This window comes from Epinephelus lanceolatus, chromosome 13 (assembly GCF_041903045.1).
Source record: "Epinephelus lanceolatus isolate andai-2023 chromosome 13, ASM4190304v1, whole genome shotgun sequence".
NCBI classification, from domain to species: domain Eukaryota; kingdom Metazoa; phylum Chordata; class Actinopteri; order Perciformes; family Serranidae; genus Epinephelus; species Epinephelus lanceolatus.
The window spans coordinates 4104531-4124704 of record NC_135746.1 but is presented as its reverse complement, the minus strand read 5'-3'; the positions used below and the strand labels follow the sequence as shown (position 1 = coordinate 4124704).

General features: G+C 41.3%; 1 protein-coding gene across 5 annotated transcripts in view; it reads left to right on the top strand.

Annotated features, from left to right (window-relative positions):
- The window catches only part of evlb (Enah/Vasp-like b), a 92952-nt gene that overhangs the window by 61165 nt on the left and 11613 nt on the right, over window positions 1–20174 (top strand). For all 5 annotated transcript variants that reach the window (XM_033649192.2, XM_078173663.1, XM_033649191.2 and 2 more), the window contains 2 exons: window positions 2114–2291; window positions 16460–16526. In XM_033649192.2, coding sequence (XP_033505083.2) covers window positions 2114–2291; window positions 16460–16526 — 245 coding nt within the window. The remainder of the gene's footprint in view (window positions 1–2113; window positions 2292–16459; window positions 16527–20174) is intronic.

The following is a 20174-nucleotide window of genomic DNA, read 5'->3' as shown; positions in this document are numbered from 1 at the left end:
CGTCTTTTTTTCTTCAACGACAAACAAGGTTTGTCTTTACCATCATACGAGAAGCGAACACTGGCATCCTGGTGAAAGTCAGTGGTTGTTGAACCCATTAAGGTCTGTGTACTTCGCGGCCATTCGTTTTTCGTTTCGAAATAACAAGTTGAAACATGGAAAACCAACCATTATCCGTTTTTTGTTTTGAAATGACCAAACGAAAAAGGAAAAAAAACGATCCGTCTCCCGTTTTTTATTTGATAATAAAGAAAAGAAAAACAGAAAACGAATCGTTATCCGTTATCCGTTATCCGATTTAATTTGGGAATTTAAAAAAACCCTGTGGGAAACTCCTTTCTCTATTTTTCACCACGAGCGAGCCACCACTTTTTTTCATCCTGACAAGCCCCTGCTCAGCACACCACCTCCGCACATTCCTCTCAGAAAACCCCCGTCTCGTTCCAAACTTTGTACATAACGCAGCAGCAATATCAACACAGAACATTCCATTTCTTCTATTTTCCGCAGTAAAACCTGCATATTCATCCAAAGACATATTGCCACTGGGGCCCAGTGCCGCCTGACGCTCTCTGATGACGCACATCTCTTGACGGGTTGTTCGTGGAGCACATAAGATCTATGAAATGTACATACAAAGCATACATGTACATTTCCTATAACTACTAGAATATTGCTTTATCTGACATGTTAAACTAATAAATAACTTTTCTAACTAATCTAGGTCACAGGTGACATTAAATGATATGCAATACGTCAATTAATAAAGTTTTATTACCACGGACCAAACGTTCCTTTTTGTCCGCCAGTTTTCTGTGAAAGTGACGTCAGTTTCAGTCAAGTCGGCAACTCCTGTTCCAAAATTATGTCCGAGTTGTTTTTCCGACATGAGCGGGCATTCATGTGTATTTTCCCAGTCGGAAAAGTCATTTTTCCGATTATTCCGACACCACATGAATGCAACTTACTGGTCACAGAGAAGAAACGAACAAAAAATAGAGAAAGGAGTTTCCCACAGGGTTTTTTTAAATTCCCAAATTAAATTGGATAACAGATAACAGATAATGGGAGACGGATCGTTTTTTTTCCTTTTTTGTTTGGTCATTTCAAAACAAAAAACGGATAATGGTTAGTTTTCCATGTTTCAATTTGTTATTTTGAAACGGAAAACGAATAACCACCCCTCTCGCCCCCGCCCTACTTGGACTTCCACCGCCTTAACTTTGGTTTATTTCCTGCTGTGTTTCCCTCTGGTACCGCCAGGCGCAGTCAAACAATAACGGGGAACAGCCACGTATCATGCCAACGTGAAAGGACAGCTTTTTTTGTCTGTGTCTGACGCTGAAAGTCACTGACCAAGTGCCGGATTTCGATGACTTGGGAGTGAAACGCGGTTGCATTGATGTTTTAAACTGTATATTTTAATAATATTTTAGGTCTACATGTAAAAGCCCGACTAGGGACAAGAGTTGAAAATTAGCAATAGCTATAAACATCAGTCCCGTACTCTGTATTGGAACTATGTTAAAATAGACTTGGATTATACTGTACGAGTTTTGTGAGAGTTTGATATAGTTTTTCTGTTCTTTAACCCACCGTCCATTTATTTCAATTCATCAAGAATGAACTTGTGGATGCTTCTTTCACCAGAGGCATGCAAGAAAAAATATTCCTTTAAGTTGATGTCAGTGATTAACTGTGGCAAAAACAGTTCATGATCTACAACTGTGTTTGTTCCAAATCATAGCTCATGATGTAAGCCACATAAAACTTGTTACAGGTGACAAATAAATTCAGAGGCTTTTACAGTCAGCTCTGAATCTGTCTCTACAGTGGAACCATTGACATTAAATCCTTTTAAACACAGAGCAATCAATTCTGTGGCAGTTAAAGATCTCTCTGCCAGTAACACAACAGAGTTATGAGAACTGTAGTGTGCCGTGTTGTATTTATCTCCCCAGCCAACCATCTGTAGATGTGTATCGTCCCTCAGATAAAGGAGAGGGATGGCTGTTTAAGATAAATGCTCCGCAGGGGAAATTCTGTTTCTCCTTACTCTCTCTGTACTGCAGCTCTGTCTCACATCTGCTCTCCTCTTCCTCCTTGCTCACAGGTGGTTATCAACTACTCCATAGTGAAGGGCCTCAAGTACAACCAGGCCACCCCGACCTTCCACCAGTGGCGGGATGCCAGGCAGGTCTACGGCCTCAACTTCGCCAGCAAGGAGGAGGCCACCACCTTCTCCAACGCCATGCTCTTTGCCCTTAACGTCCTCAGCGCTCAGGATGGAGGTGCGTTTCCCCTCACTGCATCACACCAACATGTTGCACACAAGATAGCACACATGGAGTCAAGCTGAGGAAGACTGTTATGGAAGATTTCCTTATTTTAGGAAGAGCTCACTTATTACCTGCCTGACGCTCAGCTTTCCATCCACAGCATCAGATTGTATTTATAGTGCTCACATATGGCCAAATCAAAAAGCAGATCGAACTTAACAGCTGACAGCTTTGGAAAAGTTTACAACAGCAGATGAAATGCTTGTCAGCATCTTGATGAAGGTCATTTTAGGGGCAGGTGTACGGTAGCCAGCAAGGACAAACAAGCTACAACAGTCCTATAGATTTCCGTTAAGAGCAAAATGATGCCAAGTCAGAAACACATACGAAAATCCAAAACAAATACAACAACGAGATGCACTGTAAATGAATGGAAGTGCTATATAAAGCCAAAATAAATCAATTAACAGCAAACACGCTGCAAGTACAGAAACAATGCTTAATCAAAAACACACAAACCCCTAAAACAGATGCAACAGAAAAACGCTGCAGATGTTCTCCAGTCCTCTAGGGGGAGCTACGTTAATATGCTGCTCCTTTACAATATTATAAAAGACAAAGGCCAAATGTAAAAAACAAAACAAAAACCTACCTTTTTATGTTGCGTCCTCAAATTCGTTGTTTTCAATGTAGATGCGTGGCAGGTGCGCTCAAACAGCAGAGCGATGCCAGAGTGGTGTGCATGCCTTCCTGAACGCCTGTTTTTCAGGGCAGGACAGCTGTGCCCTGAGATGAACTGAGTTCAGCTTTTGCCAGCGTGCACCACATGTCATGTGATGAAAAACAACCAATCTCAGCACGCAGAAATCTTCCCCTTCTTCTGTAAATATCAGTCTGTGATAAATCTGGAGGAGAAGTTGATCATGTTAGTGCAGGGCTACCCAGAGCTTTACATCTGTCCCACGGACGATATGTTTGGCCCAATACACACTTAAAAACAGCGCCTGGAAGAAGGTCAGCTCTGCACTCAGGATTTCTAGTAAGTAAGCTATGATTCAGTGCTGGTTATGGTCGCCCTTGAAAGCTGGCACAAAGTAGACATAAGAGTAGCGGCCAGTGCCTGACCTTGCATGTTCCAGGCGGTTACAGGTGTGACATGTGCACAGCCCCTAACGGGCACATTATCCTAACCTTTTTACCTGAATCCCTGAGTGCAGAGCTGATCTTCTTCTTTATAAGTGTGTAGGCCTATCGTCTGTGGGACAGATGTAAAGCAATGGGTAGCCCTGCATGCTAACATGAACAACTTTTCAGTGTTTATCAGACTGAATATTTACAGAAGAAGGGAAAGATATCTGTCGGCTGTGATTGGTTGTTCCTCGTCACATGACATGCGGTGTGTGCTGCTTTGTCCCAAAAGTTGAACTCTGTTTATGTTAGGGCGCTCAGGAACAGGTGTGAGCCACGATGGCGTCACTCTGGCATTTGATCACGCCTGCCGTGCATCTACGAAAACAATGAATTTGAGGTTGCAAAAAACGCAGCATGTGTACGGTCCCTTAAAAGGAAATTTCGGTTTATTTCAACCCATCTCCTATCGTCCTAAATTTGTTTCAAGTGACTAGTGACATAAAAATAATAGTTAGCATGTTAGCCGTTAGCCTAGATACAGCCAGGGTGCATAGTAGCGCAAAGCCGCGCTTTGGAAAGCAGAGCTAGATGGTAAACAAACATGGCAGCACACCGGTAAGGTAAGACAACACGTTTACATGTCATTTTCTATATGTTCTCTGACATTTATCCTAACGATATGAGGCGGTCTTTGTGGAAAAAAAGCTTGTTTAGTGGACTAACTTTGCACTTGAAGGTTGCCCGTTCACTTATGTTTTAACAGGTCTGACACTACTATGCGCCCCGGCTGTATCTAGGCTAACAGCTAACATGCTAACTATTATTTTTATGTCACTAGTCACTTGAAACAAATTTAGGACGATAGGAGACAGGTTGAAATAAACTGAAATTTCCCTTTGCTCCTCCTCAAGGCCTGGAGAAATTCTGCTGTGTTTAGCTGGTGAATGCAGCATGCATGTTTCTGAAGCTGTAGCACATCACTCCTAATAAATATGTTTCGTTTTACAGGTGAGTTGGCTTGTCTGTATCATAAAAGTGAAAAGACATCTCCCCTTCAGAGATAGCAATCAAACATGTATATTGTCGCTGCAGTAGTTTATAAATCCAGCCAAATATTAATATGGTGAATATCAATAATGCAGTAGAAACTCAGCAGAGTGCAGCAGAAAGTCGCTGATGGACTCACAGTGATTTAGACTGCTGCTGCTGCTGCTCTGTCACACATCTTGTTTTACACTGTAGCAACAGATTCATAACTCCCTCTGCCATCTGGGGCATCGGTTGTAGGTTTGTCATCACCAACATCATATTATAATGATAATACTTTTTCTCAGGCTACTAAACAGCTGAGGGTGTCGAATTTCTCCTTGTAGATCAAGACACAGTTCTGTAAGTGTGCAACCTGTTCTCATACTGACATCCTTTAGCATTTGTATGCAATGCACCGAACTTTTAGTTAACTCCAATGTGAAGAATGCGCTGCAATATTGGACACTCCCATCAGCTGACGTAGTATAAAGTAGACTCTAAAGACCCTGCAGACTCTCGTAGGTGTTTTTATTTTCCAGGTCAAAGTTGGATGAAACTGTGCTTGAAACTTTACAAACTAGAAAGAATGATAAATGTGTCACTTCCCCAACACAGAGATGCAACACAACTAAAAGGAGGGTCAGAGAGATGTCAGTCAGGTCTGCATTCCTGGTTTCAGCCTTAAATTAAACAGTAAGCCTTTAATATTGCAGCTAGAGCAGCTTGGTTTGACACCCAGTCCCCTCTACTGGGCACTCTGGAAAATAAGTCTTGACACAAAATCCTCAGCAAGTGACAACCACATCTAAGAATATCTGAGTTCTTAAATCTGCTGTAAACCTTTTTCACATAAGAGCTGTGTATTTTTTGCCTCCTCGTCTCATCTCTCCTCCATCCTCCTGCTTGTTACCTGCAAATCGATTTCAATGTGCAGTCTTGAAGGACACCTCAGTTCCTAAAATGCATCTCGAGGCGAGAGGAGGGAGGAGACTTGCCAGAGGAGTTATGAGCGAGGATGCACAGGTGTATCCTTTGCGGAAGTCTTTTTGGAGCCTGTGATGTATGAAGGAGATGCGGCACACAGCTCATGACATGTAGACAGGGCCTAAGACAGGAGGAGAGGAGGCAAGGAAAGGAATCACGGATGTTCAAATTTAGAAAAGAGAAGAGCCTTTTGTGTATGCTGGCTCAGTGGTATGGCTTCCTGTGACACACCAGTAACGAGGCATCATTAATGTTATTAGTTCCACCTGTGTTTCTCCTGCTACAGTCACAACATGGGAAAAAAAGAGTCTATTTAAAGTCTTGTCTTAGTGTTGAATACACATGCAAGAGAGCCAAGCTCGTCCTCTTGAGCTCTGTGTGTGCACGAGTGTGTGTGATAAACAGAAAGAAAGACACGTATTAATTGGGCAGTGATAGAATGAGAGACGAAGAGGCAGAGTGAGTGTCACAGCTTGCCACTCATTACTCCAGCAACAGCAGCAGCAGCAGTGTGTCTCCCCCTGCAGTCCCCTCCAGCCTCTTAATTAGAATGAGTCATTGAGAAGACCTCCCCCGGGTCCCGTGCTAGAGAGCAGATCTTTTCATCTGCCTAATAACATGGGACGGGGAACAAAGAGGCTCGAGTGACAGCAGCCAAACACAAGTGCACAAACACACACGAGGAGGATACACACGCTTGACAGATAGAAAGACTGATAGCCTCCATGCTGCCAGCTCGCTACCATACAGCAGCAGCTGCATGAAGAGATACAATCTGAGTGTGCAGGGGTACCAACACTATCACACACACACACACACACACACACACACACACACTGCAGACAACACATGAAATAAAAACAGCTTTCACGGTCATATGTGTGTGTTTGTGTTTATATAAGAGAGAAAGAGACAATTATTTCTTCTCTGCTACATGACACAACATCTCACTTCATCACGTCTGTGTGCTCAAAGTGATTTTATAAGACACATTCACACCATGTAGAGCAAAGATCAGGATGATGTGAGATGGTTCCTCGGATCTTAGCGGGTGTGCCTGCCCCCTCTAGTGGTAAGAAGGTCAAAACCTGACCTCTTGTCCTCAATGTTCTCACATTGCAACACCAAGTAAACACAGTGGATTGTGGTGGAAAAAAACAGGCAATAAAAATACAAAATGTGATATGTACGCAGGGGACACTTTCCCCTCAATACTTAGACTATGTGCATTTGTCGATCAACTTTTATTTCCACCATAAATTCATTCCAAAAAGGCACAAATCGGTGCAGGAAATCAAGTGTTTGATGCTCAATTTTTTCTGGCAGAGGACCCCAAACTCCCCTTTACATGTGTTCCCCATCCCCCAGTGTTCAAACTAAATTTACGCCCTTGTAAAGTACCATTGGGGTTATTCCCATGCCTGTTGTCATAGTCAGACAGACACTTCCTGTCACCTGTAAATGACCCCTGTAAGGCTGATGTCAAATTTAGCTCCAGGGCTGAAATCATGAGCCGTTTGAAGATCAACAGATTTGGGGCAAAATCATGAAACAAGTAAATATACAAAATAATTATGAGAAAATTTAACTTTTATTTCATGAGGTTGAGCTGAATACTCAGATTAAGTGAGTATCTGTTAGGTGTCTTTTATAATGGATCGTCCAACTAAAATTTGTCAGTATTCATCAACATAAACCATGCAGCGCACACTGAACTGAATTACTGTAATTTTTATTCAGAGCAAAAAAAGCATTTTGCCCAAGGCTTCTTCAGGTTTGCTCAGCACAATCACATGTGACCCTTGAGACCGGCTGTGCAGAGGGAGTTCTGTTTACTTGTCAATATCCATATTCGCAAAAAGCTCTCTTACTTTTGTGGTCAAAAATGATCTGGAGCTCACAGCAACTTCTGATCAACCCATTTCAATTTCAGGCTTCAAATATTCAGTCCCACCCTTACTCTGAAATTTAAGACAAATTTAAGAAGATTCTTCATATTAAAACATATGAGAAATATCTTCCAGATCAAACCACTGCTTTTCAAACTTTTTGGGCCCAAGGCACACCAAAGGGCAAGCCCAAATCTGTATTTATATCTGTGCACAATAGCTATAATGTGTGTTATCACGCTTATCACCACATAAGACAATAAAAATAAGAAAAATAAGCTTTCATGATACTGTTTACTTCTCTTTTCTTTCGGTGGTAGGTCGTCTTCCGTTGGTGCTTTACTGTAATTTGCTCCATCCAATGAAGTGACCCACTGTCCCGCTCACAGCTTTCTCCTTTTAAATGTTATCATCCCTCACACTGGCTGCCAATCAGGGCTTTTGATGTGTCACACACATAAAGATCCCATGTGCGAACGGCGACAAATAGATTCCCAGTGTAGGTTTTTTAAATTAGAATAAATTCAATTACATTTTTTAGCTACAGTTTTCATAGAATAGAATAGAATAGAAGACTTTATTGTCATTGTGCATTGCACAACGAAATTACGTGTAGTACCCTCGGCAAGATAACAACACAATAAAAAGGACAGACAGTATATAAATATAAATATAAATATAAAAAGACGTCAGTAAGGTATAAAAACAATAAAGTGCGTGAGAGATATAGCAGCAGTATAAAAACTTTGATAAAAGAGGCAGCAGGCAGTGTAAAAACAGCAGCAAGGTGAGGTAAAGTGCAACGGTGCAGTTTTCCTCTTTATTATGAAATGGGTGCACACAACATACTGAAACAGTCAATTAAAAAATCATTCATAACTTTTTGTGCAGGCCCAGCTGACTTATTGCAATAATAATAATGTGTGGTTAGCACAAAATCCCGCGGCACACCTGGACTGGCATTTGAGAAACACTGGATCGCTGTCCTGTAAAAGAGAAATAAACTATTGCTTTGGAGCCTAAAGCGTGCAGACCTCTGCGCCCTGTTGTCAAGTTTTGTCTGTAAATCTAACTAAAATTACTATTTGAGAAGTCTACTCAGGTAAAAGTAAAATAAAGTGCATGGATCATAAATCACACACATTGTTAGTGTGTGCAGGCCGGTGCGAAATAATAATAAAAATGTCACTTCTTTTGTTGAAGTAGATCACTCCATTTCCTCCTCTCTACCCCCTCTTACTTATCATAACATCAAAGATTAACGTTACACATGAAAAATTAACAGAGCTAATGCTAGCTAACAACACTTTCCCCTACAGTATGTGTTACTGACTTTGTTGTGCTTGGGAAGGTTTGAAGAGGAGTTTTTAAAAGCGGAGATCTCAGGTGGCACAGAGAGCACACGATCATGTAACTGTTGGCTTTTTTTAGATCTTTAGTAAAAAACTGTGGCCAGACGTGGTCAAGGATTGTTGCCGGAAGCTGCCTCTCATTTCTTATTCTGGGTTTTGTTCCACTGTCCTTGCACTGAGGTCAAAAGACAAATGCTGCTTCTTTTTCTTTCAGGCAGCTGCAGCTTGGAGCAGGAGAGGTGCTCCTCACACACTCTTTGCACACTCAAGCCCTACATGTAGAGCAGACTAGTTGTAGGCTAATGAAGTTATAATTGGCAAATGTAGCGAAATAAAAAGTAGATTAATGGCTCAAAAATACACGCAGGTAAAGAGTAGAAATACAGTTAAACAAGCATGAAAAGCACTCATTCCTAATATTGTGTAGCTTGTAACGTGTTACCACCCCTGCCTGCAGCTGAGTACTTTTGCCTGGATGTGTGCATACTTCATTTATACTTCTGCGTTGAATCAACACCAGAGCCTACGCCGTAGCCTGATGTGCACCTCCCCAGAAATGTAACTACACGTCACAGTGACGCAGACCTCCTGTCTGTCTCTGTAAGCTGACACCATTTCCCTCAGTGGAAACAAAGCTTTGATTTACTTTAATTGATTTATCCTGGCTTCATATGAGCAGAGGAACTCCATGGTCATCGCTAGGCTAATTTATACAATGTAAAATGCCATAGGCTTGTGCTAATAACGTTAGCATGTTGTATTTGTGGGGAAAATGTGTCCAGATAAAGACAAGTGTTTGTCTGTGAATGCTGCGAGTTATAGTGAAGCTGATTTGTGTACTTGTGTTTTAAATTGTCTCTATTAAGCCATGTTTAATGTGTGTTTAATGTGTGTTTTGAATCAACTAAACTTTACAGCACTTCATAAAAACTCCGCCGCTGACTAGTGTTTTGGAGGTGTAACTGCAGAGTGACACAGACACACCACCGCACAAGTATAAATGCTCACAATGGTGTAGGCTGTGTGTAGGCTACAGCGTAGGCTCTGCATAGAGCTGATGCACAAGTAGAGTAAATTATTCTTTGAGCAATTCAAGAAACTGTTAACAGATTGAGATTCATAGTTGTTTTTGACCTTGGAAACAGTAGCTGACACAAATGTCACCAGAACATTCACTGAGTAGCTGTTTTAGACCTTTCAATCATATCACACACAGTCCTCCTCAACAGATGTGAAGTTGTCATGGAAACTTAGATGTTGAAATTTCCACATTCTGAGCAGAAAAATCTCAGATCTACAGATGTATTGCAAATGAGAATAATCGTAAATTCCACCTTTAAGAATCATTCGTTATTTAGTTCAAAGTGTTTGATCCGCTGTCTGCAGGTCAAACACCAGCTGCAGTAAACACAACATGTCCATTGTTTAAGTGACATTTTGATCTGGTAGCTGATTGGACGATCAGGCTCGTTCTGAACCAGAGATGAATGTGGATCAGCTCGCTGTAATATTTGTGTGTGTGTGTGTGTGTGTGTGTGTGTGTGTGTGTGGCACTAGGCTGCACAGCCTGCAGACAAACCCGACCTTTTGAAACATTAACCAGAGATGCTCGCTGTGCTGCTGCTGCCTGGAGGTGTGGGTTACAAGAAGATGACAAATGATACTGTGGCTGGGAAGAGGGGGAGGAGGAGGAGGAGGAGGTGGAGAGGGAGGAGAGGCAGGCAGGTGAGGGGAGAGACAGAGAGGTAGAGAGGGAGGTGATGGAGGGCGAGAGATGGTGAGCGGGGAGTGGGTCTGTCAGTGCCTCTGTGTCTGCTACAGCCGGTTCCTCTTCTTCAGCATGTCCTGTAGGTACCACAGCTCTCAGTGTGTGTGTGTGTGTGTGAGAACTTCTGCATGACAGTTATTATCACTGCAGGTTTGTGTGTTTGTGTTAATAGCATATGGAAGGTTGTGGGGTGCGTTCCTACGAGTGTGACTCATGGTCAGCCAATATAATAACTTCATAGCAGAGGCCAAAGACATTAATATATTAATCAACCTCCTGTTTTTCTGTCCTGTTTTATTTAAACAGTGTCGTATCACAATGAAAGCATTTTGTTACTTTTCTCTGGTAAAAGACCAACTTCAGTAAGAATAAGAAACAGTCCATTTTAAAGTTATTGAGCCACCACAGTAGGAAGAAGATTGCTTCTCTGATTTGTATGGCTTTCAAACAGCTGAGAGGAGTTTATACATCATTTTAGGTTTTTAAAAAAGAGACTTTAAAAGAAATCAAACAAAATTTTTCTGATTCGTATTGAAGGATGGCAACATTCACTCTGTTAGAAAGGTGATTTCAACTGGCATTAAAGACACTCAAGTAAAAAGTAAAAGTGATTTTCCTGACTCAACCTTTTTTAACCCTTTGAAACCATGATTTCTTACAAAAACATGGGAAGAAGGCAATGAGCAACCAAAGAAAAGATGATCCAAAAATATTCAAGAAATTGGTAAAAAAAAAAAAAAAAGAGAGATAAAAAAAATAAAAAGAAAATTTAAAACAAACAATCATGACCTGGGAAAAATTCTAAGATTTAATAATAATAATAATAATAATAATAATAATAATAATAATAATTTCTCTGATTTTTTTATTTATTTGTTTTGCAATATGGGGGACATTTTCTACCATGTTACCCATTGCCTTTCCCCCATGTTTTTTTGAAGGAACTGCACCAAATTGCTCAAAGGTTCAAAGTTTAAAATACTTGTGAAAGGTGTCTGAAAGCAGCACACGAAAACTGATGTTGCCCAAAGGTTAAACCATTCTTAAACAGCTTAAACAGCTGACTAGAATACACCAGTAACACCTGAAAAACTATATACAAATAACACAAGGTAACCATGTAAAAGTGAAAAACAGAAACATAGATCATACTTTAATTAGATCCTGCCTCATTGATCACTACCATGAGATCTGTGAAACCTCAATGTCAAATGATTGCTTCACTTTTAGCGGCTTCTTCATGAGCTCACCTTGTGTCTTGTCCTCAGTAACAGTGGATGATGAGGGACCTGCTGCTGTTCCTTTCTTTGTGGTTGGCTCTCAAACAGAGGGTCATATATGGTTCATGATGCGAAGCTTTGCTGGGTAATATTATTAGATAATGTTGATGATGATTAATTTTTTTTTAATTCAAAAATATGAGAGCTTCCAGTCTAAGCAACACACATCACTTTTCTTGTGCTGCTTTCAGACGCCTTTCACAAGTATTTCAACCTTTGAACCTTTGAGCAATTTGGTGCAGCTCCTTTGAAAAAACATGGGGAAACAAAGGCAATGAGCAACTTGCTAAGAAATATACCACAAATTGGCAACAAAAAAAAAAGTTTAGAAATTTATTTAAAAAATTGGTACAGAATTATTTTCCCCCAGGTCATTCCCTTGTGTGATTGTATTTAATTTTTTTAAATTAATTTTCTCTCTCTTTTTTTTTTTTGACCAATTTCTTGTGTCATTTTTTCTTTAGTTGCTCATTGCCTTCTTCCCATGTTTTTGTATGAAATCAAGCCAATCTGCTCAGGTTTCAAAGGGTTAAATGTGAAAACATTTCTTTTACTCAGTATACAGGCATCACAGGTTGCCTCTTATCGGTGACATTTTATGCTCTCAGGCCTAATTCTCATCACAGAATATGAAAAAGTAAAATAATCATGATACACATTTGTAACTGTGTGTGTGTTTGTGTGTGTGTATGAGAGGAGGTATCTGATAGTAGGCGTGAGTCAGGTCTTTTGTCGTGCTGTGCTATTTTTGGGTTTCTGTAACTTGATCAATGGCGTCCATCAGCGCCGCAGAGTGACTTCCATTAGAGCAGTGAGCGGTGGAGAGGATCGTCACTGAGTATTGACCCTGAAACAACCTCTGTGTGTCCAGCTGTAAAACTGTTTCATAAGGGACACCTTTCATTAGACAGAAGAGGTCAGGCTCTGTGGAAACGACCCAAATGGAGAACGATAATATTTTGTTTTGGAAACATTGTCAACTTTCTGTCAGCGTTTCATATCTAAATGTCATAAATCAATAAAATAAAAGCCCTTACGCTGCAAGGGTTCTCGTCTGGTCCCTTAACTTGAAAAAGGCTTCATCCCATTTCTTAATTTCAAAAAGAGGCCGGTGCCAAACCACAAATGTGAGCATAAATCCTGAGCCTCTCCTCTGAAGCTGTTCTCAGGAGGAACAATGAAGATGGATATCGTCACAGAGGAGTTCAGTGACAAGAAAAGTTTCACTGAAAACTGAAGATTCGCTCTGATTCGATTGTAATCCCTGCGTCGACGTCCTTTTGTCCTCATCTTATCGTGTCTTCAATTAATTACGTTCCCTATCTGGCTCTCCATCTGCAGATCTCACTTACGGTGTTAAACGGATTACATCCCAATGCCTTGTAGCTCAAATCACATCATAAGCAGGAGGAGGAGATACCAGAGGGAGTCACGAGTCTTTGATTCTGAGCCTCCTCTGCTGTGACTTCTTTACATCAGGAAACTAACTTCACGTATTTAACTCAAAACTGTCCGAGCTGACCATGTTTGAGTTTTTATGATATTATACAAAAATCTGAAGGTGAAAAATGGCTCAAAATTTTAAGTCAAATCTCTCGTCTGTGAACTTTGACCCCAGAGCAGATGTTACAGGAGCTGCAGTGTGTTGTCAATGTCTCGGAAACCACAGACGACAGAATTTCCTCTGTTTCTAATTTAGGGTGGTCTGTTTGGAGAGAGCAGCTCAAACACTCTGCAGACGTGGCTCTGGTTTTACTTTCCATGACACTTAACACACGGACAAGCTGCATTTCATCACAGAGTAACAAGAGAGTCGCCGAAACTGTAACATTTGTCACTTTTACTCTGTTTTTTCTAACTTACATATCTAATATTTTCAGGCAAACGACCTACATGTGTCACTTAGAGTATTTCAATAGAGGAATTAAACTGGACGCTCTGATTTTGCAACTGAAGCGTATATGAGTCTCACTTGTATCAGTTTGAGCTACTAAATATTAGGGCCCGACTGTTTTAACGGTCGGCCGATTTAATCGGCAGTGAAATCTGGCAGGGAATATGGTGAAATGATGTCCTTGTGTTACTTTTTGCACTATAACCTACCTCTGTTAAATTGGCAATAATAAGAAGAACTCTGGTACTGTGAACATACATGTGAATGTCTTAATTCATATAGACTTTGCATGATTATTTTATTTCCCAGAGGTGTACTGCCTTTTTGCACATCATATTTTTGATTTATTTTGTGTTCAAATGGTTCATATGCTGCTTGTTCCACACAATTTCTGATAAAAGTATTTGAAAATAGTAAAATGTTCTTCCTTCAATTTATATCTTTGTAACGGGTGTTTGAACTATATTTAAGCCATCAAAAGCAGGTATTTCGGGGTTTTTAAATTGAAAAACGTAAAAATTTAATCGGCCAATATGTCGGTTATCGGATTTTTTTATTCCATAATATCGGAATCAGCATCGGCCCCAAAAAATCCATATTGGTCGGGCCCTACTAAATATATTTCAGGGCAAATCAACAATGTTTCAGTCAAGCAGCTGTTTTTACCTTGATTTCAAGTGGTGCAGTGGAGGGTATACACAGGTGTACGGGGTATACCCATTTCTTTTTGTGGCCGTTTACAGTATACCCACCTATCAGCCAAAAAGCCATTGGGATATATAGGAGAGTATGCCCACTTCCTCCTCTGTAACCTACTCATCTACCTAGTAGTACACCCACCTCATCAGCTACCACTACACCTCTGTTGATTTCATACCAAAACTTAGTAGATGTAGTAGTCGGCACATCTGTGTACGTCCTCCATGATCACACCCACACAGTTAGCCAATTATACAGCCCTTATCTGATTTAGAATATGATGACATGACATCTGACTGAACACAGAGTGGGTTTTTGTTTTTATTTTAATCATAGAACTAGGGCTGCACCCAACTAAGAATTTTCCTAGTCGTCATTTAGTAAGTAGTCGTCATTTAGGGCCATTAGTCGACTAGTCGCCTGCATGTTTATGATATTAATTCAATTATTAAATAATATATTTTGGGTGGGGCAACACAGTGGTTTGAGTTCAAGGTCAGAGAAAGAATTTTGGTATTTCTGCAGCTAGAAAAACTTTTTACACATTCACAAACTTAAATTTATCAGAGAATTATTTGTGAGCATCATTTTACAACCTCAGAATATTAATGACCCTTATTGGATGCATGCTTCTGGGGACACCAGTGTGTAACTGCCCACTGAGCCCTTCACGGTCAAAAATGTAGCCACACCCAAAGTCACTAAGTTTACCAGCTGCTATAGCCACACAGTCCATTTATATTTGCAAGTTTGACAAAAAAAAGCAGACATACTATACGAGGCCCTGGTATTAAAAAAACAAAATTACATCAGATAATTGGCTGCAAAAAACAAGTGCAAAACGCAGTGACGTAAGGTGGTTACAATGGGTCCAGTGCACGCTGTTATGACGGGCCTAGATCACACTAGTTACTATCTTGCGCCTAAACTAGTTACTGTGTAATCTTATCGTCTCGTGACATGATCAAATGGAGACTTGACATTGTAACCAACATACGTTACCCAGAAATAATCACTGTATATATACGTATATGTCAAAAATACTCAAGAAAATGAGGAATTATTCATTTAATTGAATAGTTTTTTTATAGCTTATAGTTTATGTAGAATAAGCATATATTTTATAACATTTTTTATAGATTGCGACTGACTATTTTACAAATCAAACAGGAGAAAACCATGATGGGGATGGGTTAGTGAAGTTTTTTTTTTCTTTTTTAACACAGGCATATATCTAAGGTGGCAATTTGAATTAGCCACAAGGCCCCGTTTTCTGCCCTACATATTGTAAGAGGGCCTACTATGGGCCCCCTCACCTTGTGGGCCCCAGTGCAACCGCCCTGTCTGCACTGTCTGTATTTACAATTCTGGCAAAACAATATTTCATCCAGAAAATAAGCTACTCCTGTTTGGTCCTTTCTGAATTCTGGAAAAACAAAGATAGGGGATAATAAGTAACATAAGGTAAAACGCATGACATATTAAAACTGTGCTGACATAGAACATAGAAACAGAACTTTATATTCAGAAAAATACCCCTGGATTTTAATATTTACTTACTTTGTGCTAAATTGGTTTTCCAGCCACCATCCCCTGCAGAGAGGACGAATCCTGTTGATAATTTGTAAGGGATTTTTGATACAGCACTGACAATATGATGAGGTCATGATGGCATTTATGTAGCAAGCGAAAACGTGTGTGTTGCAAGTGTAACACGTCACTTTTAAGCCGACTCTCCCCTACTCATGGGTCTGTGGCTGACATGTGTGTGTGTTTGATGAGTACGTTGTTCTGAGACTTAAACAGAGCATCATGTGTCTCTAACAGAGCATTATGGGTAACAGGAGTAAACATATGAGCAGTGTGACAGCAGGGTCAAGCAGCTCCCTCACACGCTCTGTGTTATGTCCAAGAGGATGAATCAATTAATATTCATTTACCTGGAGTGAGGGATTAACATGCTTTTCATTGCACATTACTCATTCCAGCAGAAAGAGGACACAGTGATCAACTGCTGTTTAATTCATGGTTATTTGGCACTGGCGCTGATTTCATTTAACGTTACACTGCTGGTGATGGATTATTAAGGTTAACCTCACTTAATCTGTGCTTCTTCTTCTTCTTCTTTCTCCCTGCTGTAATGTGCGCCTTTAGGTCCAGCTGTCCAGCGCCAAGTCCAGAATGGACCGACTTCAGATGAGATGGAAGCTCAGAGAGCAAGGTACTGAAAAAACTGAAACAGTTTAAAAACAAACGTAAAGTCCTCTTACTGATGCGAAGGAGCAGCGGCCCAAATCCAAGCTCCAACCGTACTAATGAACCTTCATTAATATAGGCCTATATTTTATCTCCAAGTGCACGTCACACACTGAGCGAGCCGCCTGTTAATGACGCTGTGGGCTAATGGGCATGTAGCTACTTCCATGTTTCAGATGATACGTCATGTTTGTAGTCGACCAATGAAGATGAGTTTACATATCACCTTGGGTTCGTCCTTCACCTTCTCAAAATGATCCCACACTTTGGATTTCCTGCCCGACATGTTATTAACTAGCCTGTGGAATAACCGCAGGTACCAGCCCTGGAGATTAGGCGCCGTACACATGCATTTTTTTTTCTGCGACTAAGCGACCAATGAAATCTTGCCAACTAATGACCGTTGTGGTCGACTAACGTTTGCAGAGTGTGGAAACAGAATGTCGAGCTCCGACATCAGGATGGTCCTGCCAGGCTACCGTAAGATTTTCAGCCTGTTCAGAACATTAAACTGAATCATCTCCAAACCAGTGGACGACCTTTAAGTGAACTGAGTCTAAATGAGTATAATGTTTAGGATTATGATGGTGAGTGCAGCCCCATGTGTGTGTGTGTGTGTGTGTGTGTGTGTGACAACCTGTTACACAGAATATGAACTCTGCCGACTGACAGCTGCCCGTAATGACTTTTATTTCTATTCTCTTTCATCCCTCTCTAATACCCTCAGTCTGCCTCCCACGACTAACACACATGGGGAACAGTCAGATAAAGACAGCGAGCTTAAAAAAAACCCCAAGACGGTCTTTTTTCTGAATTATGGTGGCACATTGAATAATCCACAATAATGGATGAGTAGTACTGGAAATGATGCTTGAGGCAATGTCCATGGCTTGCTGAGCGGCCTGCCTTTCTTCCACTCTGGCTACGTTTCCTTTCTCCCCCTCGGAGACACACTCAGGCACAACTAGGTCTTTGTTGCTGTTTTTAAACCTGATTCAGCTCTGCCTATTGGTTCATCCAAATGCCAAATGCCAGAGCTTAAGAGAACAAATATGATGGGAGTTACGGCTCTCTCTGATCCCGTGTCTGCTAAACTGAACCTCTGGCACAAAGGATTACGTCTGTGACTGTGAGGGGAGATTGTGTGCTTATGTGTGTGGGTTTCGGATTTGTGCGTGAGCACGTGTGTGTCAGGGGACGCAAATTAATTTGACTGAGCTCTCTCCAGTGGTAGCAGGGCAGCATTGCTCAGCAGCTCTGCTCCCGCTACGTACTCCACTGTCACGTTGGAGAGGTTGCTGGCTCAGCACTTCTCCACTCCGACGCACAGCTGGAAAATTCCACTTCCTCTCCATGAGCTGTCTCCTTTCTCTCTCTCTCTCCTGAGTCGTGACACACATATGCTTCTCACATCAAAGGCAGAGATGTGAGGAAAGATGGGGAGGGTTTGATGGGAGCTGGGAGTGGGGAGGTTGTAAGGTGGAGAGTGGAGATGGACGGAGATGAAGGAGAGAGTGATGTGGGTTTGGACAGATGAGGAGAAGGATGTTTAGCGTGCTGTAGGGGAAACTGTGCAGCAATGCCAAAAAGTTATTTGAACTGTGAAGACAAGTAGACGACAAGTCATGTAAAGTCGACACAAATCAAAGCTGCCTTCAGTGTGATGGCAGCAACAGAGAAAATCAGCCCATCTGCCAACGTTTAGAGGCAGTTTGCACAAAATATTGGAGATGTGGAAACACTGAAGGTGCTCCTGAAAAGCAGCAACTTTAGCTGCAACTTTAGCAACTCCGTAAGCAGGTTTGACACAGATGCTGTGGTGCTGGAGAACACTGAAGATTCTTCGTCATTCGTCCTCCCATATCCTCACACTTCTCTTTTAGCTCTGCCATTTCTGCCTTCATCTCACATACCATATTTTGTAGAGTAGCCTCTTTATTCGAGAGAAGGATGTCTGACTTCAAACCTGGATTGTCCATCTCTCCTGAATCCCCTGAGGGTGGGGTCTTCTCACCTTGGCTCTTGGTACTCTGGTCCGAGGAGGCATTGGGCCTTGTGTTGGAGGGTCGGGTATACCTCGTTGCAATTTCTGTACTTCCACTGAGCTATTTCACTTTCAGGTTATGTTTAGAAATGGTTTGCTGTCACATAAGATGGGATGCACTTTACATTTTTTTAATTTGAAGTTAGAAGTTAAGTGGGAGCTCACGTTAAACACAACTCACTCCATTGCGGTAAAACCACACCCCTGTCATTTCACATAATTGCTGGTGTTTCTTTCTTCATTTCATTCAACTTCGTCTTAAAGTGGGATTTGGGAAAAATGTTTTCAGCATCATGATTTTAAGATTTTAAAGCTGCACTAATCCGTATTTTTTTATTTTAAGAATGGAATAATCGACTTTGTTTAATGTAAAGGGGGTCGTTCGTAGCAACAGACACAGAGAATTATCCCTCCTCCTCTCCTTTTGTCTTTACAACCTGCAACTTTATTGTTTCGGTTTGGTTTCACCCCTTTTATCACCCTCATATCTGGCAGCTTGAGGCTTTCAGCATAAAAGCTTTGACAAACCCACCGCACACTGCACCTGCCCACCACCAAACAACAGACTAGTTGATGAATATACTTACATTAGTATTTAGCCGCTAAAGAGCCAGATACTTCCTGCAGGTTGGAGTCCAAATCAGAGCTAAAATAAGAGAGCATTTTCCCCGTGCTATCCAGAAAGACAGACAATTTTTAGGCTCTCTTCAGGAGTGAAAATTAGTTTGTTGTGTTAGTTTCAGAATGATGAAGACAGTAACAGGATGATTAGATACAAAATCGGACGTAGCTCCACAAGATGGTTATTTTCCTTGGGAACTATCATGTTTTCCCCAAATAATATACAGATTTTTAGGCATTCTATTATGTTAAATGGTTTGAAAAATTCAGTTCAGTCAGAACCACTTTTGTCAGAAAACTTTATTTCCTTTTGCAGCATTATATTTGGTGGTGTGACTCTGTTCTGGGGCCTCTCTGCCTTTTCTTGGGCCTACGCAGAAAGCCTCTTCCACGTACCTATGTGGAAAGCCTTAAGGCAGGGAGAGCAAACCTCTCTGCCCTTCCATGCGCCTACATGGAAAGCCTAAGGCAGGGAGAGCAGCAGCAAAGACCCCCGGGAACAGAACAGAGCAGCATCAATGACAAACAGAAATGACACTGATAAGTCAGACACAGCTTGAAAAGGAGGAGCTGGGGTGGAGGCAGGTTGCAGAGGAAGCAGCAACAGTAGGCAGGCCAGAGCAGTTTAAATAGGGCGCCCTGAATGAGATCTGCCAATTGGTTGCATAGAAAGGAATCATGTGATCTATCAGCTGACTCCCTTCCATTGATCAGCTGCTCCATCAGTTGATTGGGCTGCTTGAGATCAGCTGATGTAGCTGGGATGCGAGCTGAGCTTGACATTGTGTCCTGCCTGAACTAACGCTATGCTCAATCTGTTGTAAATGGGAAGCATGCCCCCAAAACCCCCTTTGTTTCCGCCCCTGAACACCACTCTGAACAATTTACCTCCCAAAACAGTTTAATAAAGTAATGATGTTGGCACTGGAATGAAATTCATTTATCTAA